This window comes from Leuciscus leuciscus, assembly GCF_965113295.1.
Source record: "Leuciscus leuciscus genome assembly, chromosome: 18".
Classification (NCBI taxonomy): Eukaryota; Metazoa; Chordata; class Actinopteri; order Cypriniformes; family Leuciscidae; genus Leuciscus; species Leuciscus leuciscus.
Genome location: NC_138742.1, coordinates 14838586 through 14863688, shown reverse-complemented (window position 1 = coordinate 14863688; position 25103 = coordinate 14838586). Strand labels below are relative to the sequence as shown.

At 36.5% G+C, this 25103-nt stretch overlaps 1 protein-coding gene across 1 annotated transcript; it reads left to right on the top strand.

Annotated features, from left to right (window-relative positions):
* The first annotated feature begins 3528 nt into the window (after positions 1-3528).
* On the top strand, positions 3529-20916 carry cacnb3b (calcium channel, voltage-dependent, beta 3b). The gene is made up of 14 exons (XM_082146120.1): positions 3529-3844; positions 9512-9631; positions 9717-9839; positions 9922-10043; positions 11026-11081; positions 11285-11304; positions 11529-11609; positions 12969-13027; positions 14204-14304; positions 14447-14598; positions 16136-16231; positions 16360-16530; positions 16608-16655; positions 17542-20916. Exons 1-13 carry the CDS (start codon positions 3803-3805, stop codon positions 16635-16637), a joined length of 1173 nt encoding a protein of 390 aa, XP_082002246.1. The 5' UTR covers positions 3529-3802; the 3' UTR covers positions 16638-16655; positions 17542-20916.
* The last annotated feature ends 4187 nt before the right edge of the window (positions 20917-25103 follow it).

Below are 25103 nucleotides of genomic sequence, written 5' to 3'. Positions count from 1 at the left end.
TACAAGATGCCGTTCCTATTTTTATAACCTTGCGCATATAGGAACTTATCTTTGATAGGAATCGTGTCCTTGGTACAGTAACCAGATGTATGTGAATTCAGGATATAAGACAGATTGAGTTAGAAAAACACTGATCTGTTATTTAAAAATATATATTTAAATAATTTTATTTGGCATTGATGTTTCTAGCCTTGTTCTTATCTGAAATAGAAATGAGAAGTTACCGAAGTCAAGTCCTCACTGACGATCAGCCACACACGAAACACAACTGACATCATGTCAGCTGCTATACTATCAGTGAGCTCAATAATCAATATATATATATACAAGAAATCACTAGCATGCATACAGTAGCATAGTTAATGCCCTGTGAAGGCTTACCCAGCAAGCCCACCTATCTGTTTCTCATGGGCCATCAGTCTATTCCCAGGCAGCCTGTATATACGCACCCAGCAGAAGAAAAGCAAGTAGAGTGAAAGAAAAGCTATATTTAGATCAACAGCACACAAAAAAAAACATGTACCGTCTTTCTCCATTGCTTAGGCTGAGATGGAGTGACATCCTCACTTTCTGTCCCTCCACTCACCCTCATGATTTTCTTCACCTCAAGCTCTATCGCTTTTTCCTCTCACTTTTTTGTCTCCCTCCAAGCTGTTCCCTTGTTCATCAGATACCTGATTTAATTTTGATATCTTTCAAAGATATTTTGAATATTGATATTTTTCAGATGTTTATAAACAGAATCAGGAATGGCATAATTGATTTTGGAAGTTATTTCCCATTAGTATTTGACTTTACTTTTATTATATAAAAAAAACCTCCTAATTATTTATAGTTAATAATTATATTATTTTCAGATTTTAAATCCCAGATTTTCAATATAGCTTTTGGACTCTGATGTACTTCTATTAAATAATTCCAACTATTATGGTCCCTGTTACAGCTGAGGTATGTGAGCGAATGTGGCCTTGTTTGTTTTCAAACTCGCCCACTTGCAAGCATGTGTATTAAGTGTATGAAAGAAAGCACAGAGGTAGCATGGCCTCAAGATATGCAGCTCTAAAAGCCACTGTGGAAAAAGTTGAATGAAGAAAGAGCACATGCTTCAGAGAGAGGGCCAAACAACCTGGGGCAGCCTTGGGCCTCCGTTAGCATGCTGATTTAATACAAACTGAAGAGGGAAAGGGTCCCTATTCATACCCCACTGATTCAGTTTCAGTACCGTCCCATTATGACAGAGTGCAAGCTGACTCGCCTCGTGTTCGTGGAGCGTCCTGCATCATGTTATAATTGTCAGGACAGTAATGCTGCTGTGAAGGCATCCATCCCCGCGCTCATTGGGTGGAACAGATTTACTCTCAGTGGGATCAGGCCTGGAGAGATAAGCAGACAGGGAGAGAGGTTATCTAGATCAAGACTCCCTGGGAGTTTGTGTGAAAATCTTCCAGTGCTGTGAAAGATACAAAACAATGTAATCGCAACGGACCGGTAAATCCTCTTAGTGCTATAACAAAAGCATCACTGCATGAATGCAGTGACCAATAGAGCAGACTGAACCAGTTTTATGATGCTATGAAAAACATGAGCATATGTGATCTTCTTTATTGAACTGTTGTATAAAAGCAACAGTAATGAGTACAAAAGCAATGAGTAAACATTGAGAAATATTTCTTTACTTTGCTTTGTGTATTTTTGCTCTGCCAACTAAAACAGTTCCAAACCAAGTGACAGGAGAATCGCCTGTTGTTCACAGGAATTAATTCAGTGTTTTGGAACAAATTGTTTGAAGTCACTTGTTTCATTGATGAACGAAACAGCCTGTTTGAACGAATCAGTTGAATGAATGATTCAAAGACTCAAAACCTGCAGAAAAAGTTGGAACGCGTCAAAGAAGCGGAGCGATAAAAAAAGAAAAGAACTGGAAAACTGGAACTGCTGTATAAAAGTATTTGGACCACTTATTTCAGTGGTCTCTATTGAAAATGGTATGATCATTTAATGACTTTCGGGTCAAAACACTGATTGTTTTTTTGTTACATTTTTTGGAGTCTATTATTATTAATTTACATAGGATTTAAAAAACACTTAATTCACTTTTAATTCACTGTTCCCCATTATAGGGCACCAAATGCATTAGTGCAATTGGTTTCCCAGCTGTTTCTCATCAGGCAGATGTGTTTGTTTGCATTGTTAATTCATGCACAAGTGAGCTTCAGTCTGGTCCTGATTTAATTTTTGCATTAGCTTCTGGTGTTGGAATCTTCTGCTCATTGGAACAAGCAGGAAATGAAATAATTAGAGAAACCAGGGAACTACTACCATATGGTACATTAGTGCAGTAATCAGATTAATTTACAAAAGGTTTGGCAATTTATTAAGTCTTTTAACAATTGTAAAGCAAAGTGCCAGTGTATTCAAAAACAAAGATCACCGATTGGCACACAGAGACAGACTAAACTACGGCATGCAGTTAGTATGATGAGTGCAGTCTTACAGATTTTGTCTTTACAGATTACTCTTTTTGTCTTTGAATGTACTGAAAGGTTACATATGGGAAGCATTTATGCATATATGTGTAAATAAGATGAAAAAAAATAAGGATAAAAAAGTTGATATAAATGAGGCATGGTCTAAAACATTGATTGGTCGAAAAAAATGGTTACTGCATATTTTAAAAACAAATAAAAACTATTAAAAATAAAAAAGAACTGCATAGTTTGAGTATCCCTGGCATACAGAATGGTAAAAAACATTCATGTATTTTATGTAATAATTATTGCATCCAAATGGATGTGTAGTAAAGTGACAGAACTGCCTTTAAAGGAATAGTTCATCCCAAAACGAACATTTACTCACCCTCAAGTTGTTCCAAACCTGTATGAATTTCTTTCTTCTGCAAAAAAAAAAAAAAAAAAAAAAAAAAGATATTTTGAAGAAGGTCAGAAACTAAACAGTTGATAGGATTCCATAGGATTCTTTTTTCATGGAAGTCAGTGGGGTCCTTCAAATGTTTGGTTACCCATATTCTTCAAAATATCTTCTTTTGTGTTCAGCAGAAGAAAGACATTCATACAGGTTTGGAACAACTTGAGGGTGAGTAAATGATGACCGAATTTTCATTTTTGGGTGGACCACCCCTTTAACATTTCACATTTAGTCATTTAGCAGATGCTTTTATCCAAGGCAGCTTACAAATGAGGAACATCTGTATTTTATCATACAAGAGCCAACAATACCACAAAAACTAGCCTACCTGTTACCTTTAGTATATATATGTGGCCCGAAGCTTCAGTGCTTTCTACAGATGTACAGAAAAAAAAGATGGATTTAAAAACTAAATGTAGCCTAATTAAATATAGGCTATTTATTTTTTACCTATTCAGGCTTGCTTTTCATAATAACAACACTGTGGGCATCATAATGTGACGGGTTTCACAGTATTTCCTGCTGCAAGAGAATGAGATCTCAGTGTCTCGTGTGAGAGGTAAACATCTCCTCCCCCGCAACACTGGCTGCAGAACCCGCAGAACCGCATCTCCAGTGTGTGGAGCAGGGAGAAAATGGAGCCTGATTGAATGTGAGAGCAGGCGGAAGAAAGGCAAGCATCGGCAGAGAGGGAGGGCGTTTGCTCTCAGTGAGCAGCACAGCTCGGCTGCTGCAGTCAGGGCATCAATTTTGTATAGGCGTTGAGTGCAGTGCATCAGAGCTGAGGCTTCGGCTTCTCCTCTCTCTGCCAGCCTCTTTACTCGCGTCTCGCTCGGACACAGAGTGATGGGGGGCGATACGAGCTGTCTCTATAGGCATGTCCGCGTCCGATTCTAGCGCAGCACTGCTCAGCTGCAAGGTAGGGATAGTTTGCTTTCTCTCTCCCTCACTTGCACTTTATCTCTCTCTCTCTCTCGCTCTCTCTCTCTCTCGCTCACTGATTTTCTCTCGCGCGCTCCCTCTCTATTACATTTTCACTCCATGTGATTTTGTAATCAATCAGTGCTGCTTTGGTGAAGTGAATGAATTTTGCATGCATTCTGCCTGGGTCATAGTCTATTAATATCCTCATGCAAGCCTTTTTTATGAATAAATTATTCTCAGTCGAGATGGAGCCTTAGCTTTTCGACCAGCATGCAGACTCATCATATGCATTCAGCTGCATTAAATGTTTAATTGAGAACATGTATTCTCTTGAACTCGCTCGTATCTTTTTGTTGGTGTGCTTTTAAATTGTATTGCAAGCAGGTGATATGTCATAATATTTTTTATTAACCAGGGTCAGAATTATCCAGTTTTAAGGTGAAACATTGCACTGAAAGGTGACCAAAATGCCACAGATATTTATGTATAGGTTTTTATTTAAATGTATCATATTTAATCTATTATAAATGTATTTACATAAACTTAGGTAAATTTTAATTCTTCTGTTTTTGCTTTTATCATTTCATAATTTTATTCCATAATATTATATTTTTGGTCTTTATAGGTTTATTCATAAATTCATAAATTTGTGACATGCTGTGTGTTTTATATTCAATAAGGTAAAAAAACAAACAAAAAAACATTAACCTAAATAAATCCCTTAATATCAATTCCAAGGGGCAAATATGTGTAATAAAATAATAATAATAATAATAATGATAATAATAATTGAACTGCAGTCAATGTAGTTCAGCCTTTCTTCTGATACTGATTATAGACTGATAATATAATGCAAAAAATGCACTGTTGTTGCATGTTGATTCTTCTGTGATCCCTGTTCTCGTCACAATCAGGATCTGTCCTGCATCATCTCCATGTTCAAACACATTGCAGCAGGCGTACAGGAGACTGGGAATCAGATTCTGACAATATGAATGAAAATAGGGCATGAAACTGTTTGAAGTATAGGATAATGAATGACTGTTATCTAACAAGCCTTGTGGACAAGTGGAGGTTCATTGATTTTTCACCCCCTGTTGACCGTGTGCTGCTATTGCACACACAACATTCATATTCACATGTATCTGCGCCAGCAAAGCACAGCAGTTGAAAGAAAATGCAAAATGCAATGTCTTTACAAATATGGGATCGAAAATGTACTTTAAACCTAGAAATAAAATTGAAAAATTGTACATTATGATGACAAGTATGTAAAATTATTACATTAATCATGTGAAAGCCTTTGTACAAACAGTCAGATTTCCATCCTCTGAAGCTCAAGATGCTCTTTGGATCATTCTCAAATCATGATCATCATGTTCATGCAGCTCAAGTGTTGCTGTCATTAAAGCAAAAGGAAGTTCTGTCATGACAACTCTTTGAGTGTTTGGATTTGACAATGTTGATATGTTTGGTTTTGGTGGAATAGATCTGCTACTCTGCTGTTGGCTATTGCTTTTTCTGCAGAGCAAGTACGAGACTTGCTACTACCAATACACAACACACTGCTGTGAGCAAGTAAGACATGCTGCTTCTGCACAAAATAGCATACATTAAAATTGAATTACCCATAGCAGATATATACAGGTGGAGCTGGGGAAGGTGGAGGGTTTCTGAAAGCGCACTGCAATTCCTATAGCAAATGCTGACCAAGTATTTGAAGGTTGAACATGCAGTGAGCTCATTGGCCACTGATACAGCAGGAACCAATCAGCTGTGCTCTATTGAGAATGATGTGATTCCAAGCCGATTAAAGGGATAGTTCACTTTGAAATAAATTTTTGGTATGTTTTAGCTTACCTCAAGGGCATCCAAGATGTAGGTGTCTTTTTTTCCGCAGTAGTTTCAATTTTGATATTTTTAGGTCAAACCGTTCTTGTCTGTCAGTCATATAATGCAGGTCTATGGTCATTATCTCAAAACACAAGCACTGAGTCCAAATTAAAACAATTCCCCGTCGTCCAAATTAAACAATTCCCCATCGTAAGTACACATTGATGGCCTAAGACACGAAACGAGCGGTTTGTGTGAGAAAACGAACAGAATATATATTGTTTTTACCACTTATACACAGCCATGTCGAAGTGATCTGATCTGACGTGTACGCAGACTGGTGCATAGATATATACACTAGATGTCGCCTTAAAGACATTCGTTCCAATGAACTGCCGTAGACAAGGCGACATCTAGTGTGTATATATCTATGCACCAGTCTGCGCACACATCAGATCAGATCACTCAGACATGGCTGTGTATAAGAGGTAAAAACGATATAAATACTGTTCGTTTTCTCACACAAACCGCTCGTTTCGTGTCTTAGGCCATCAATGTGTACTTACGATGGGGAATTGTTTAATTTGGACGACGGGGAATTGTTTTAATTTGGACTCTGTGCATGCTCTTTGAGACAGTGACCATAGACCTGCATTATATGACTGACAGACAAGAACGGTTTGACCTAAAAATATCAAAATTGAAACTACTGTGGAAAAAAAGACACCTACATCTTGGATGCCCTTGAGGTAAGCTAAAACATACCAAAAATTAATTTCAAAGTGAACTATCCCTTTAAGTCATGGACCCATCGGCCTGCGCCATCTAGAGTTTCATGACAGAACTTTATATATAATGCATTATAAAAGTATTTGAATGCATTAATTATACCTTGTAATGCATATTATAGTGTATTGTATGGTCTCATGAATAATTGTAACCACAGTTATTATATATTATAATACGCATCTATTAATTGTTACACCTTTAGAAAGTTTAATGCATTAAAACACATGACAAACAACCAATTTCAGATGTAACAAGGAATCTGCAAACATTTTAATGCATTTTAACTTTTGTTACAATTATTTATGAAAAGATATAATGCATTATAATGTACATTATGAATTATGAATACCTTTTTTAATGCATTATACATAAAGGCTTTAAGTAAAGTGTTAGCTAGCCTTTCACTCAAATTGTTTTGCTGACAATTTTATTTGCAACACAAAATTGTTTAATTAGAACAACTAAAAATAGATGTATTTTCAAAAGTGCTCTTAGACTTTGGACCCCACAGTCTGTTAAAAATGCAAATGAGTGATGCTTTGTAGCTGATGACACAAATTTGATAACATTTAGAGTAAATATTAATAGCTTTATTTAAGCTACATACTGTAAGCATTGCATGCTGCCTTTTCTGGGAATGTCTAATGGATTGAATGTGTGTTACAAGTGGATAAGGTGTTGTGGAAATACTCTTAGCGGATGAGGTTGCTATGCATCGTGTCTTTTAAAGGATTACATTATCGATCCAGGTACTGAGTGAAAAATGGCTTAGTCTGTCGGGTCATCTGAAAACAACTCTGAGTTAATGTAGGTTTAAACTGTGTGTGTAAGGAACACAAAATGCGTGTCACAGCAAGTACACTTGACACACGGTCGAACCCTGCATCACTGTTACCTCCGGTTGATAAAAGTGGCCAAAAAGAAAGAAAAATGTGTTTGATATTGTGTGTTGTGTGTGCTTCAAAGCCCTCCTCTATCTTTCTTTTAATATATTTTTAAACTGAACACATGAAAGAGATGAACATGGTGTAGATCATCCAAGAGCTGGTTCAGGATAGCTTTGTGATAGAGATGCCTCCCATAGCAGGGCTGCCTTTTAATTAACATGTTCATTTAGACGGGAGGTATATTTTAATCGCACATAATAATCTTATCTTAGCTGGTGTCTGCTTAATTATGCTTTATCTCTTTCGACGGTAGGTGTCGCAGACACCTGCGCCCTGCGGCTGCCTTTGATATTTAATCATATCCTCACTGTGTTCTGGATTTTGGAGGGAAAGAGAGCAAGAGAAAGGCTGGTCTGGAGGGGAAATCAGAGGGATGGAGGATTTCAATACTTGTTTAGGGTCAGTGGGTGTTTTGTTTTCGGTGCATTTCTTCTAGGGTCGGAAATGAATGGGGGCTAGGGGCAAAAATTAGGCAAACATGTGGCTGTCGTGATTAAAAGGGAAATGTGTAAATGAATAAAAAGTGTTGACTGCGGCATTACATTTAGATCTGCTTACGTTGCATCAGATTTCTTTTTCCTGTTTTGCAGCATTGTAACCAACCACACATGTTTCTGCTGAGCTTATGAATGCATTTATGTATTCTATTATTCAACATAATTATTGGAATCATATCAAGAGCAATAATCGTCCATGAGGATTTTTGTCATAATTACCTACCTAGTAATTCATTTTTTTAGTTTATATAATTTTTGGTGGCTATTTACAATATGCAGTTGTCATGTAAATAAATGGATGCCAACTTTGAGTTGCATTAAACAGTCTATATTCTGATTGATTAAAGTAATTGGTTAAATGGAAGTATTTGACATAAATATCAACATGTCAGAAGCATTTAAGTTGCCCTTTAAAATGGTAAAATGCCCCTGGAAGTCAAAAGACAATTCTATGTCTTTTATAAAAAAAAATGATTTCACTTTAAGGTGATTTATTGGCATGACAAATATTTTGACATTTAGAATTTCCAAAGTATTTGCAGCAATTGCTGTGTGTCAGAAAAAAATACTAAGTTCTGTCATGAAACTCCAGCCCCCGGTTTCACAGACAATGCATAAGCCTATAGTCCCAGACTAAAATGCATGTTTGAGCTGTTTTAAATGAAAGCAACTTGCACTGACAAATCTTAAAATACGTCACTGGCATTGTTTTGTCTCAAGATGCACATCAGTAATGTTTTATTTTCCAAGGCATGTTTATAAAAGCTACCTTCATGTTCTAAATGAACAAAGGCCTAATCCTGGCTTAATCTAAGCCCTGTCTGTGAAATCAGGCCTAAATGCAGGGTTGCCAGGTCTGTGCAACAAAAGTAGACCAATGGCCAGTCAAAAGTAGCTCAAAAATAGCCCAATGTGATTTTCTCCATCGGACCGCCGAATTCTCCTCTGAATTTGTACATTTTGGGGTGTTTTGGGGGTGTTGGAGTGCTGAAATCGTACTTACGGTGGTGGAAACCTACCCGCGGCAACAACTTGGCAATACTGCCTAAATTGCACAGAATGATGATTCCTTAATACAACCTGAGGACATTTACATCGTTTACTACATGGAACAAGCTGATTGGTTCCTGCAGCCAATGAGCTTGCTGCTCAACATTTAAATAGCTGGGGAGTGTTTACTCCACCCATATAGATATGCAACTGATCATTTTGATATATGCTGTTTGTGCAGCAGCAGTATGTCTTGCATGCCACAGCAATGTATTGGTGTATGTATTGGCAGTAGCATGGCCCTTTACTTGCTCTGCAGCAGCAATAATCTACTACAACAATATAAATAATCAGCAGCAGCAGCACAGCAGATCTATTCCGCCTAGACCAAATACATTAACATTGTCATATCCATTATCATGCAAAAAATCTTCCAAGAATTGTCATGATAGAACTGAAAATAAAGCAATAAAAGGAAATCATATAATTGACAAAGATATATATAAAGTGAATATAATGAATTTACTAGTAAAAGTAAACAAAAGTAATTGTAAAAATAAAATATGAAAGAGCATTTCTCACATTGGACTCTTGTCCTTTTTGCAGAGTTCAGCTGATTCCTACAATAGTAGACCATCGGATTCCGACCTGTCCCTGGAGGAGGACAAGGAGGCGTCTCGGCGTGAGGCCGAGCGCCAGGCCCACCTCCAGCTCGAGAGAGCCAAGGTTACACAGTCAATTACATCTCATCAATAACGTTAACTTTTCTTTGTTTTTTGTTACTTTTCTAATGTTTTCTCCTTTTTTGTAGACCAAACCTGTGGCATTTGCAGTGAGAACCAATGTCAGCTACTGCGGGGCTCTTGATGAAGACTGTCCGGTTCAGGGTACTGCCATCAACTTTGAAACCAAAGATTTTCTACACATAAAAGAGGTAGGAAGCGATCAATGAACTAAATTGAACAGTAAGCTAATGTTTCAGTGTTTTATTGAGCACGTTGTCTCTCATCCTACAGAAGTATAATAATGACTGGTGGATCGGGAGGCTGGTGAAGGAGGGGGCAGATATCGCCTTCATCCCCAGCCCTGTTAAACTGGAGGCCATGCGGATCAAACAGGAACAGAAAGCAGCTCAGAGGTCTGAACTACAATTGCATTTCATCATATCTACTCATCACTGAATACTGTATGGAGACCCATTATTCACACCAAGGACGTTAACTATTTAAAAGTTCGTTTTTAAAATCATTCTAAACATAAAAGAATAGCCACACTACTCCACACTATAGCTATAATGATAACGGTACAGAGAGAGACGATATCATTGGAATCACTGACCGATGAACGATAACAACATTGACAGCCAATCAGAATCCATGCTGCTTTAAAGAGCTTGAGCATTTAAAGCCACAGATTACAGTACATAACTGAAATACGTGCTTATAATAAACCGAATAGAGAATGATATCATGCATTGGTTTGGACGCTAATATAGTTCTATCTTAATAGTCATCATTCTTGGTGTGAACCGGCCTTAAATTATAATTTAAGAATAGTTCACTCAAAAACTTATATATCCCCCTTTCCCATTTTGTTCCACACTCATATGCTATTATGTTTCCATGAGCAGTTAATTTCAATCAACTTATTCCAAATGTGATTTTAGAATTTTTTAGGAAAGTGGGTCTTAAATATCTTTCATTTCTATTTTAAATTTTAATAACTCAAGCATGGTGTTCAGTGCCATGTCAGCTAAAGAAGCTTAAAAACATGAAAAGTTAAATAAACAAGAAGTTAATAGCGAGTAGCGTATATTTTAGAAACAATATCGGCAGTTACTTTTGTGTATTTTGCTTTGTTCGAAACGAAGACAGAAATGACCCTCGTCAACATGCATCAGTGATGATAATTAGTACTGGTTCATTTTTGGTAAACTAACCATAGGTGAGAGATAAACGCTTCTACCTTCAAATGCTGTGATTTGCAATTGTGCTTGCTATTAATAAGAAATCTCAGCTCATAAGTGCCACATTGGATTCTGAGTTCAAAGTATGATAACATACTTTCAGCTGTCCGCATGTCTTATCATATCATTTCTAAAGTGTTCATGTTGTTAACAGGAAAATGGGAGGGAATGCTTCATCTGGGGGCTGGAGGTCTACTCCTCCTTCTGCAGGTGAGAGGTATTTAAATACTCTCACACATCACTGTTTTACTGTACTGCCAGTACTATTGAGCCCCTCTCATTTCCCCTTAGGGCATACCCTGCTTTTATCTGTCCGCATTATTTAATATTTCAGTATAAAATGATTTTGCCATTTTGCACAAAAAACGCGTATTTCCGATTTTCTTAAACACCTTTTTCTTGTTTTCAACAAGCCAAACAGAAGCAGAAGCAGGTAGGTGGTTAAAGATGCTCCCTTGATTCCATAATGCAACACAGTCCCTCAAAAAGTGGTACTGCATATTCACAGTTAGTGTCTGGCCTCTCTGACGATTTGCTGTAAGATATTTTAATGCTGTGTTATTGTAACTGGATCCCTTGAGGCTACTCTTTAGATGTCGAGAAATGTTAGTTAAGATTCAGAACGTGTGTGTGTGTGTGTGTGTGTGTGTGTTGCAGACAGAGCACGTTCCACCCTATGATGTGGTTCCATCCATGAGGCCTGTTGTTCTGGTTGGCCCCTCACTGAAAGGCTATGAGGTAAATTCTGCAGGGTCCAGAATTAACTGCCACCAAGCAAGTAAAAGTTGAGTTTAATGAGTAAATAAAACTTTGCATATGTCATGTTGCAGTTCCTAATACAGTTATTGGCAATGTAAGAATGATAGTATGACACTCGCTGCTGTAAGTGACATGAACCAATCAAATCAAAGACATGTGAACCATTTACTAAGAAATCATCACTCAATCATTTGACTTGTGTGTCTTTTAACCTGTACCTCAATGTAATGACATTATATATTAAGTCACCAAAATTACAATATGAAGAACAAAACAATGTTATTTTAGTATTATTTATTTAATATTATAGCATTTATTAATATTTTGAAGTAGATTTTTATTTATTTTTTATTTTAGTTAGTAATAGAAATAGTCATACTTCATAATAGTGCTTGTCATAAAGTTTTTTAAAGTTTAAGTTATTCATCTAACTATATATATTATTTCAGCTTTATTTCAACTACAGAAAATCATTTTAATAGATTAAATTTTAGCAACACTGGAACGAAATCACATTCCTTTTGCAACAAGTTAATGCAGAGATTGACTCATCTAATATATGATATGATATGCCAGTGACACAATGACCTGCACTGTTTGTCACAAATGAAAGAAAAACAGTTAAATAAAACCATTGTCATGGGAAAAAAGATATATGCAGTTTATACTTATACTTATATTTACATTTAAATAATAATTGTATTGTTTACATTTAATATTATAGTTTTATTGTAATTTAATTAAAATGCAAAATACAGTTTTATGGCCTATGAATAATATTTATGGTCAGTATTTTTATTTATATTTAATCAATAATATTTATATAACTATATATGACATAATTATATTCAATAAAATGATGCAAAATAGTTTCATGGCCCATGGAAGGTAATTATGGTGTGTCATTCACTTTTGGATCCTGTTATATATGACTGTTCAGGCAGTGTAAGATGGTACGTGAGAGGATTCAGGAATGTGAAATATTTAAGTCCAGCTGTGGCACAGAGCTCTGGACACATTTGTCAGTCAGCTCTTTAACAGAGACACCAGGGACCTGCTTCTCCTGCTGACTCTACTCTCTATTTCAGGAGTCATTCATTTTTCACCCTGTGTCTAAATAAAACCACCTCATCCAAATTATATTAGCCTTTTACATTCTTCACAATCCCCTGTTTAGGACTCCTTATTTTCCCTCTAGATTCCTTAGACAACAAAATCACTGGTTATATGTTAACACTATTTATAGCTCAAGACCTGAATGACCTCAGATTGACAGGTTAATTATACATGAAAAGTTTCTGGGGTGTGCATGTTTTCTCACAATCTTCTCTGATACAGGTGACTGATATGATGCAGAAAGCCTTGTTTGACTTCCTGAAACACAGGTTTGATGGGAGGTGAGTGAGCTATAAGCTTAAAGGAACAGTTCACCCAAAATGTGAATTTGAAAAATGGAAATAAATCACTTACTCACCCTCATGTCGTTTCAAACCCATATGACTGACTTACTTAAAAGAAAAAAAGTGATTTTTTTGTGGCAATTTTAAAGGTAAACTATGTAACATCTGGCCCTCTAGTGGTTAAAAAATAAAACTGCATGCATTTTACATAGGGGGTTATTGTTGTGGTTGTGCTTCAGCTCTGCATGACTGTGCAGATGAATAATGGTTATTTCTCTTAACTAAAAAACAAGAGAGAGATTATCCTACTGCCCATAAAACATTCACTACTAGGCTTAAGCGATATAACCAGAGAAGGAAAGGATCTCAAGCTGACTAGCCGAAGAGGTTACTGGATCTATACCCATTAATAGACAAGGTACTTCCTTGTAAATCAATTAAATTAAATCAATTAAAATCCAGCACAGCGCTACAACAACTATAATGAAATGACCCTTCACAATAGATAATGCTTTACAATGAACTCTGTTAGAGAGCTACATATGGCAATTTATCTGTTCAATAAAATACCTTACCTGCCTGTTGAGTAATAAAAACGCCATCTCCGTGTCACCTTTACAACAGTTCAAATCCCTCAGTTCTCACTATCTCCGAAAAGCCAAGCCAATGTTGATTTTCATTTTATTTTGAGCTCTGTCATGTTCTCTTTTTGCCAGCAGACTCTCCTCTGAGAACAGGTGATTGGAGGTTCAGTATTTAGCGTGTTCCATGTCAAGCTTTCTCGCTCATTGTGACAACTAATCTATGCCACTCCCACACCATACACGTCAAAGTATCTGGAGCAACTTTTCTCTGTTTAAGGATATGACGAAACACACACGGGCGAGTGAAGCATGTACGCAATTTCCCGCGAAAACAATCCCGCTAGGTCTAAAATATAAACACTTATAATAGGCTTACCATAGTGAATCAGGGTAAGAAAAAACCCACATTTTGGAAGAGGAAATGATGATGTATTGAATAAGTTACATAGTGTGTCTTTAAATAAATGTATAATTCAGTGAATGGGGACTAGGGCTGTCAAGCTTCAAAATATTATAATATCATAAAAGTGGTCCATACCTGTGTGCTATATTACGAGTCTTCTGAATGTTTTAATTTTTTTCATGGCAGGATTTCTATCACACGGGTGACTGCAGATCTGTCTCTGGCTAAAAGGTCTGTTCTGAATAAGAAAGCTATCATGGAGAGGTCGAACACCCGCTCCAGTCTGGGTGAGTGACAAACATACAGGGGTAAAGCTAAATAGTATATAAATATAACGAGTGGTAAAGTATTTTTGAGTATGAAGGATCTCATTTGTTGTTTCATTATTAATGTGGTTCCTATTCTCATGTCTGTCTCTCTCTCTCTCAGCGGAGGTGCAGAGTGAGATTGAGAGAATATTTGAGCTGGCTAAAAGTCTGCAGTTGGTGATCTTGGATGCAGATACTATCAACCATCCCGCACAGCTTCTCAAGACCTCCCTCGCTCCCATCATTGTCTATGTGAAAGTGTCCTCTCCAAAGGTGCAACAATATTTAACGGGTCAATAAATCATTTGTACTTCTTTTTAAAAAGCTATAAATGGGTGATTTGTTTACTACAGATTTATGTTAAAACAAACTCAACTTTTGTGTTGTTGTATAAAGGTCACATTACTGTAAAATGGCCTTGGAAACCTTTTGAAATTCCTTTTATTGTAATATAGTCCACTGGAGGCAAGTTTGTAGAGAACCCAAGTGCAGTTTATTTACAGACTGCGATCAAACATAAAACAAAGGCATGGCATGGCCAAAACATAAACATGACAGAACCTTACCCACAGAGGTTACAATGAAACAACACTTGACAAGGACACATGGCAAACATGAGGGCTTAAAGGGATAATCCACTTTTTTTGGAAATAGGCTCATTTTACAACTCCCCCAGAGTTAAACAGTTGAGTTTTACCGTTTTCGAATCCATTCAGCCGAACTCCGGGTCTGGCGGTACCACTTTTAGCATAGCTTAGCATAGATCATTGAATCGGACAAGACCATTAGCATCTCTCTCAAAAAAATGACCAAAGAGTTTAGATATTTTTCCTATTTAAAACTTGACTCTTCTGTAGTTACATCGTGTACTAAGACCGACGGAAAATTAAAAGTTGCGATTTTCTAGGCTGATATGGCTAGGAACTATACTCTCATTCCTGCGTAATAATCAAGAAACTTTGCTGTCGTACCATGAGTCCAGCAGGCGTAATGATATGACGCAGCGCCTGAAAATATTCGACCCTATAGTCTACCGAGCTGGGGACTATTTTCAGACTATTTATAGAAAAATATCGAAACTCTTTGGTCATTTTTTTGAGAGAGATGCTAATGGTCTTGTCCGATTCAGTGATCTATGCTAAGCTATGCTAAAAGTGGTACCGCCAAACCCGGAGATCGGCTGAATGGATTCGAAAACGGTAAAACTCAACTGTTTAACTCTGGGGGAGTTGTAAAATGAGCCTATTTCCAAAAAAAGTGGAGTATCCCTTTAAATACAAGGGACACCTGTGAACAATGAAACAATGAACCAATGACATCATGACACATCAGACAAGGGAACACATGGCAGGATCACATGAGTATAACAGGGAATCACATGACAACAGGTGCTAAAACTATTATTATTATTTGAATTATAAATTTTAAATAAATTAATCATTTTAGACCCATTTTGTCCCTCTATCATTTCCACCATAACCAGCAGTTTTGCCCCTAATATTATTCAGATATTATTATTAAAATATTATCCAATTGTTTTAGCAAGACCAATGAGTGTTTTAAACCACACAAAGTTATAAAACAAAATACATAGAGTTGTGATTAAAGTTACATTTGCTGTTTTGTTAAAAAAAAAATGGAAAAAAATTTGGAGAAGCATGTATATTTACTGTTGAACACTGATAATAGACTAATTAATTTTGTGTTTGAAAAGTGTGCTTATTTTTTCCACAGGGTTAAAAGTTATATAATTCCCTGAAGCATTGCTCCCACTTTTGTCCCTCATTTTCTGTCACTCGTTCTACCTCAGGTTCTTCAAAGACTCATTAAGTCCAGAGGGAAATCTCAAAGCAAACATCTCAACGTGCAATTGATGGCTGGAGATAAACTAGCACAGTGCCCACCAGTGAGTCCCAGTACTGCACATGCATTCAGCTCCTGTTAACAGACATTAAACCGAAGCAACAAATGAACAGATGCAATATCCTGCACTTTTACATACTGTTTATCCTCACTGCTTTGCTCTTGCATTAGGAAATGTTTGATGTTATACTGGATGAGAATCAGTTAGAGGATGCCTGCGAACACCTGGCCGAATATTTAGATATATACTGGCGTGCCACTCACCTGCCAGGCGCTGCCCCCCTGAACCCTCTAGTGGAGCAAAATGTAGTTACACCCCCCTCAGCTAACTCTAGCCAACAGGTGAGTGTTTAAATGTTAACTGCATGGACTTCACTTGCTTAATTGATCTTAAACACTCTCTCATTCTCTACCTTCAGTTCTCAGAGACGCAGGAGCTAATTGAATGAGTACTACCACAAATAAGCGTGAGTGTTGGATCGATTTTCATCAGTTAAGATCATGTGTCAGTTAAGATCATTACCGTCAATGTGTATTTCCCGGTCAGGGTTTATTTTGCATACATTATCTTTTTTATTGTTCAAATAATAATAATAACAACAATACATTTTAAAGGAGCACATGCTCATTTTTACTTAATTCAAAAGTTTTTACACATCAAGAAAAGTATGTTTGAAAAATATTAAAAATAATGTCTTATATCAGACTAATAAAGGTGGTTTCATTTTTATAAATTTTTTACTACTTGCTTTATTATATCTCGGTAATCCACCAATATATATATATATATTTGGACACTTTCACTAGCAGAATAGATTTATGTAAATTCATTCATTTAATTTAAATGGGCATTTCTACAATGGCATCTGAAACCAGTTTTATTTTAGAATTATGTATTCTACTGTTCTTGTATTTATTATTATTTTTAATTAGCTTTTATTTTTATTTTAAAGTTCATAATTTTGTTATGTGCTTTTGTCATTTTTATTAGCTTTTTTAAAATATCTTTATGAATATTTCAATATAATTTGTTTTAGTACTTTAACTTATTTTATTTCAATTAGTTGCCAATGCAACATTTCTAATTGTTGTGTTTTTTAAAGTGTATTTATAATGTAAAGTAATTTTACCTAACAAAAACTCATGTTAATAGTTTTCATTTGAGTTTTATTTAATGACTAACTGAAACTCTTCTTTGACGATATGACCACTAGGTATCAGTGTAACAACGGCCGTATTACACAACAAACAAAAAAGTTGAGGCACTATTAAATAACAAGTGACAGTAAGCTTGTCACTAGGGTGTTTATAACCATAATGATCCCTTTCTCCACTGCTCTCTGACTGTTATAGAGTGACACAGAACATTCCAGAAAGACCCCCAGAATATTCCTCAAAGGCCAGCCACTCACTGCCCCAGAATGAGATGGGGCTCAGAGCAAGCTGCCCCCCCCCCCCCTGATGAGAAAGAGGAGGAGAGGCGGGATGGAGAATGAGATGAGGGCCAGAGGAGAAGCGGACCAATCCCAGCCTCACTGACGGTGACAGCACACACCCTTCCGTGCACTAACACATGTGTCGTCCTTTACATCTCAGGACCACTGCTGCAGGCCTTCAGCCAACACACACACACACACACACACACACTCTTGCTGGTATACACACATTCAACTGGTCTGAATGTCCCTGCTGAGACCCACGCTGAGATCAAAAGGGGTTTTCCCCCAAACCCCTGGGTGGTGCTGTCTGTCCGCCAGGTTCTGCCAGCCTGACTCTTATCTCCGGGGTGAGGCTGGCACTGGCATCAGAGCATCCATACCATGCCCTCACAAAGAAGGGCACCCCATGTCACAACTGCCAGTCAGCTCCCCACGTCTCCACCTCCTGCATCGCTTTTTTAAGGTTTCAGAAGAATTCACTTCATTTAAATGATTAGCTCATAATTAATAACCCAATAAGCTTTATGTAGCACAACTCTCAAATTACAGTTGGGACTATTTGTAACTGAAAAAGATTTTACTTTTCTTTATGTCCTGTTCTCCTTTTCTTGTGTCCTTTTTACTGCATCCACTGGGAATCTTTAGTTTTATATCAACCGGGGTAAATCCACTAGTAACTCATCAGTATTTACAACCACACTGCTCGAATATCACCCTTTCAGATCAATGAAAAGCAGACCACATGAATGTTTACCATACATTTTTTGCCTAGATCTCAGTATTGCAATAAACATCCTAATATGGTATTATTTACTTTGTGGTTCTCAACTGATGGGTTGCAGGTCTGTTCTGATGGGACAGCAGGTGATAAAAAAAAGCTAAATTATATAAATAGTATGGAGCCCTGCACATGATGCAGGGGGGGAAGGGGATATATTGTGGACACGAATTAAGAATTCATTCTCTCGTTTTAGCAAATTGTGGCCACTATTTACTAATTTGTTAACTCTTTGTAGTAAATCGTGGCCACACATTAAGAATTTGTTTCCATTACTTATTACAACATAATTCGTTCCCTCATTTTAGTAAATCGTGGCCACAGTGAATTCATTTGTTCCCTCGTTTTGATTTAACTAAAACAAGGGAACGAATTAGTACAATGTGGCCATGATTTAGAAAACCATGGAACAAATTATGTCGTGCACACTATTTACTTACATTCTCTAGGACACATTTCTCAATACTCTGGTCATTTTTTCTCCTAACCAACTTTAAGCTTGGAACACAAGATAATTTCACATTCAAAATGCACTAAAACTACCAAAACACAATTCATAATTCATACATGTCTCAAATCAACTCTAACACTTGTAAAGCTTTCCAACCAATAAACACACTTTGTCACTCATAAAACACAGACCTAAAAACATTAACAACAGTTAGCATTGTACTGTTTATAATTCATGGCAGTATGTTACATTGTCCATGTTTACATTACAGTTCAAAATTATTCCTAAGTTTTCCCTTTGTATAGATGGTAATGGAATTGAAAGAGCTACATGTAATTGCTTTGATAGTATTACATTTTTTAGATTCAGAATATTTTTCAATATGATATGATTTCTGTATTATGTAAGGTTTTGGGAATGAATTAATGAAGTTATGGGAATGAATAGTTAATTCGTGGCCTTGATATACATATTTTATTTCCTCCCTGTCATGTGCAGGGCTCCGTAATACTGCATCTAACCATTTAATCATGCATAGTTAGGATGAGACAATAAATAGGCTTTTTAACTTTTAAAAAGAGAACACTAAACATCTAATCAAACTATATATGGCTTTTTGGTACAAAGTAAATTTGGTTAATACCAACCTGGATGTGTTGGCTGACATGCTCTCGTCCTTGAAACAATGAACAAACTAAGCAAAGTAAAAGAAATTTCACCCAAACTACATTTATTTGTAACAACTTCATTTGTAATGAAGTGAAACATGGTTTATGCTGCAATGTGCTTTTGTGAATTATTGACTATTTATTTTGATGATTTAATTATTATTGTATTAATTATTGTTTAATTATAATTTGATTCATATTAATAATATTTTATTTTGTATTCATATTTTTTTATCACTGTACATAATCGTACCATTGTTCCAACAGCAACAGTACGATGTATTGCATCAAAACACATTTTCACCACTGTTTAATAACATCCTCTTTTTCTGCATTTCGAGAATCTTAAAACACTGATAATAAGTCCTGCTATTTTTTTATCTTTACCATCAACACTTACATGCATGATAAGTGATGATCTTGCTGACATATCTGCTGCTGAAATTGTTGAGTTTTGCTTGCTGCTGTTCTTCCATGCAATAACAAAGACATTTACCAATTTTATCACACATAACAGAATGACTTATGTCTTAATTTGCAAGACAATCTCTTAACTAAATGTTCACTAATTTTACTCTTTGCATACACGCATATGCAATCCCATTGTACAATGAAGCGCCTAATCATGACTATGCATGACAAACAATCAGACATTTGTAGGAATTCACTGCACTGTAAACTGAATGGGAAGATGCAATGGACATAGAAATGTATAAACCATCACAAACCATCTGCTTGAGTATACAGATTGCACATTAAAATTCATTGCCCTCATCTATATATAAATGCACAAACAAATGACTTTCTGTTAGTTTAAGATGTACATGTACAATATTATTTGCATATATTGAACAAAAATGTTATTTGGGACCATGCTGAATCTTCTGTCAATTTGTGAATCACTGAATATTAAAAGCAACAAGCAAGAGACACAGGCTTTAAAGCACAATGAGCTCTTCCCAATCAAAAATGTGATTGATATCCTTCCAGGTGAATTTTGTACATAGTCAAAAACTATGTCTTTGGGTCTCCAAAGTATATTTTCAAGGCTAATTGTTTATTTTATTAGATATTATGTTGTTCTCTATCACAATTTACTGTATGCAACACTGGAGGAAGGTGAAACTTGGCTTGTATTAATAAAGGTCTATCACAGAATAAAGGGAAATCAATATGAATGCACTATTTTGTTTTTGAGGTTTTCTTTTGGTTTACAATGCAATAAAAGCACTATGTATGTAAGTGTGTAAACCCTCTTCCAGTTGAAACCTTATCATATTGTACTAATGTGACAACACTGACACAGCACTATGTTCTGGGCGAAAAAGAAAGGAAAATAATTTAGAAAAATGTATTACCTGATGCTGAGCAAAAGTATTGTGTGCTCTGGGGAAGAGAAAAAAATATTAAAAATTAAATAAAAAGAATGGTCTCTGGTTTCTGTCCCTTGTGCATTTATTATTGATACATAACATCTTTTTTAAATGAATATTTTACTATAAGAATATAGTTCTAATAACTTTAGACTTGATACATTTATTTTAATTTATCTTGTGTGACAAATTAATTTTTAAATATAGTCAGTTAATGAGGTCATAAAAGCTGCATGCAAAATTATAATTAGAAAAGAATTATAGATGCTGTTCAAAATAGTTTTAGATTAAGTGTATATTATGTCTTACCAGACATGTCAACATTTCAAAAGTAGTTTATATAAACTAACCACCCATACATGTAAAATGGTCGAGGAATCTCAAACATAAATTCCACATTTCCTCTAGAGGTCAGTGCAGGAGCAATTGTAGTGCAATCAGAATGAAAGGAAAATGATGATCTGTGTAAATGCAAAAACACTGCCTTTCAGTTTTTTTTTCTACAGATTTACATTTTTAAAACGTGAAACTGTGCAATAGTTACTTGAAGGAGGATTTCTACCTGATCTGAAAAAAAATATATATATATATATAATTTTTTTTTTTTTTTTTTTTTCAGATCAGGTAGAAATCATTTAATCAGGTTATTCAATGATATTAAAATGTTTTACAGTGTATGCATTTAGCAGTGAGGTCAAATTTTGTCATATATTAGACTCTAACACTCAAAATATGGGAAAAGTTGGGGTCAGGCTAAGCCAAACACTCAGATTTATGCTTGAACATGGGTGGAAACGTAGAGCATTTACTGTAGATGCTTGTAACTGCAGCAAACTAACTGCAGCTAGTTGCATTTACTACAGGGGTGTCCAAACTCAGCCCTGGAGGGCCACTGTCCTGCAGAGTTTAGCTCCTACATGCCTCAACACACCTGGCTGGAAGTTTCTAGGTCCCTGTACCAAATGGCACACTTCATATGCACTTTCGGTCTTGTGGACTTACAATGGCTGCCGTGTGTGCGTGTCCGTTAAGTCTGTGAGACCGTAGGGTGTCCCATTTGTCATTTTAGGCCTCAGAAGGGTGCTCGCGAGCGCCCCCCTTTGTGGGGGTCAGTCCCGACAGTCAAAGCGGCATTACGTCACGAAAGTGCGGACTTGTAGGAAGACACGAGTGCTTAGGGTGCCATTTGGGACAGGGCCTAGTATGCCTAGTGAGACCTTGATTAGCTGGTTCAGGTGTGTTTAATTTGGGTTGGAGCTCAATTTTGCAGGACAGTGGTGGCCCTCCAGGAGCATGTTTGGACACCACCGGCCTACTGTATGAATGTGCTAGATTTGCAGTTCAGAGTATGTCCGGCTTGTTTGTAATTGTGTTTACTACAAGCACCGTGAAGCAGACACACCATACCTCCACACTTTTCCTGCACTGCTGAGTGGGTCACCCTGGAACAGGAACTCATTAACACATGCTAATTAGCTGCCTGCTGGGCCTCTGTCTGCTGCAAGTGGGCGGTTGTGGGTCAGGGGGTGTTGTTAGAGTCTCTCTCTCTCTATCTCTCTCTCTTTCTCTCTCACTCTCAGCTGGTGTTCTAGTAGCAAGAAGAGCTGATTACTGCTGTGGCTTGATATGCTCTCAGTATCACGTTCCCTGTCATCAGAGCATAACGGGGCCTATAGCAAAGCTCAAAGAAAGATTTGGCTATAATGAGAGAGCCGGAGAAAAAGAGATGGTGGTCCGGATCGACTGACCGGAACGTAAAGTTCGACAGAGAGCAATTGCGCTGATGCACTTGACCTCATCGCAGTATTCATCAGATCCACACATGCTGCAGAACAAATGGGCTTTTCCATTTCCATATGCTACTTCTTTTCATTTCTGTACGCTCCATTTCCCTCCTGAGAGGCTGACACTGAAAATGCTTTCATTTTTATCTGCAAATGACACAGCCATCTGTCACACATGAGGGTTTATCTTTATCTCTGGCACTGTCAACAAATGCTAAACGTCCATCTACACAAGTTACATGCATGAAACGACACAAAAATACAACATTACATGTTTATAATGAATAACTTCCCAGCATTATTGTTATGGCATCGCTGAAACAAAAGTCTTTCTTTGTTGCTTTAGCGCATGCAATATATATTTGACCCTGGAAGTAAATAAGTAAATAAATATAGCACATTTTTAAATAGGCTATCTTTCTAATGAAATAAACAAATTGTGAAATTTGTGGATAGTTTGGTCAACACACGTCTAAAACCTTCATAACATAACTTTCATCAGTTTAGATATAATAAAAGTTTCCCAAAAGAGTGGGTTGTTTCTGGAGTCTGGACAAAGGGAATATATATGTCAAATGCACTGAAATATTTCAATATTTGAGGTCATTTCAGAAGGAAATTGGGGGATTCACAGATCATTAAAGGTTAGAGTGTTAGGAGGAAGGACGAGAATGTGTGAACAGTCCTATTGTCCTCATGTCTGTGGCTATTGATGCTGAATGAAAACAAGTTAATTGATTACTTTCGACACAAAGAAAATGTCAGAATATGCAGGAAATCTGGAAAAATTGGCCAAGGGCCTAATTTACTTTGCATGTCAAAGCATTGAAGAAGTAATGGGACCCCGAGCATAATAAAGTGAAAACTATTCTGACCCGGTATGTTAATTTTATGTTGCATGAATTTAGATAAATTATATAAAGCATTTTAATCACAAACATGTGTAATTTGGTTAACACACTTCTAAAATACTTTATGATATTTTCATATCATATCTTTCATTAGTCTAGGTAAAAATTAGATTAGTGGACTTGTCGGTGGAATTATGTTTCTGAACAAAGCGAATATCATAGATGACACCTATAAAGTACATATTTAAATCTTAAAATATATATATGCATGTATGTTGCATATATAAATTATAATTATATATTTATTATATATTTATATTATTATTTAACTTCAATTTTAAAAATATACACACGCACACACACAATATTTCATCTCTTACATAATTATCTTCAATAATGCCATGTGACCATGAACCTCTGAGGTTAAACAGAGGTATAGGAACCCAACTGCAACCTTCTGACACCTTCTTCCTATCTCCTACGGCAGATTGTGTTGTGACACACTGGGCTGTTGATTATTCAGCTCCACCTGCTTCCCTGTGCTTTGTGCCCTGCTGTTACAGCAGGGGAATTCTTCTCATACATACTTCATGTGGTCTCCACCCCTGCTGCGGATACTACAAGCCTTATCTATGATACCACTAACTGTTTCAATATAGGTTGTATGGCATAATAAAAAGGGTACAAAGGCTTCCATTCAAAATGAAGACAAAATATTATAATGCCACCACAGATTTTATCTTGAACATTGTTTGCAGTTTGACATTGTAGGACAAAAACAGAGACAATGTGCATGATAAAACTTACTGATACACATACAATATTAATGTATACTGCTCTGAAACCATTCGATGATGTGAAATTAGACCGTCTAATTTCAGTTTGAAGAATAATTGAATTAGTAGGGGAGGGGAGAAGTGTTTGCGTAAGGTCTATTCTCCTCAGCCTGCTGTCTCTGAGGTGTTTAACATACAAATATAACCTTGAAAGTGTTAGAGCCTCTGTGCCTAGTGTCTATCAGACCACTTTAGCCTTCTGAGACTCCCCGAGGGCTGACATTTTGAACATCCCCATAAGGCCAATAAACTTTTGCCCTCACATTCGTCATTAATTAAACTACTGTGTCCAAAACAAACACAGACTGGGATCAAAAAGCAATTTTCTACAATAATCCAGTCCGTTAGTAGGCTAAACAAAGGTTTCATGTTTTTAGTCAAGGGGATTTTTTAAGAGGAGTCATGCAAGACTTTACTGTAAAATGACTAAACATGTCAAAACGGATACATTTGATCATGCCAATAACAACGTTTTCCGTATTATGGTAGGGGAAAAAACTAATAGCTTAAGAATTAGCTATTGAAATGTTTGGGGACGTATTGTTTGGGAGACATTTGAGGTTGTTGTTATGATTTTAAAAAGACCTCAGAAATGAGAGGAAAACGCTGAGAGAAAGTAGGCAATTCACAGATCATTAACGTAGGCTAGGTGAAAGGAAAGTCGTATAGGTGGAGGGACAACAAGAATGTGTGAACAAACCAATTGACTGGCTTTTGCTGCTGAGTTAAAACAAT

Bases quoted from the DNA above. Each gene is read 5' to 3' on its own strand.
- cacnb3b (XM_082146120.1), top strand. From the start codon at position 3,803: ATGTCCGCGTCCGATTCTAGCGCAGCACTGCTCAGCTGCAAG. The intron at 9,840-9,921 runs GTAGGAAGCGAT...CTCATCCTACAG, and splicing joins ATTTTCTACACATAAAAGAG to AAGTATAATAATGACTGGTG. The intron at 11,082-11,284 runs GTGAGAGGTATT...GTTTTCAACAAG, and splicing joins GTCTACTCCTCCTTCTGCAG to CCAAACAGAAGCAGAAGCAG.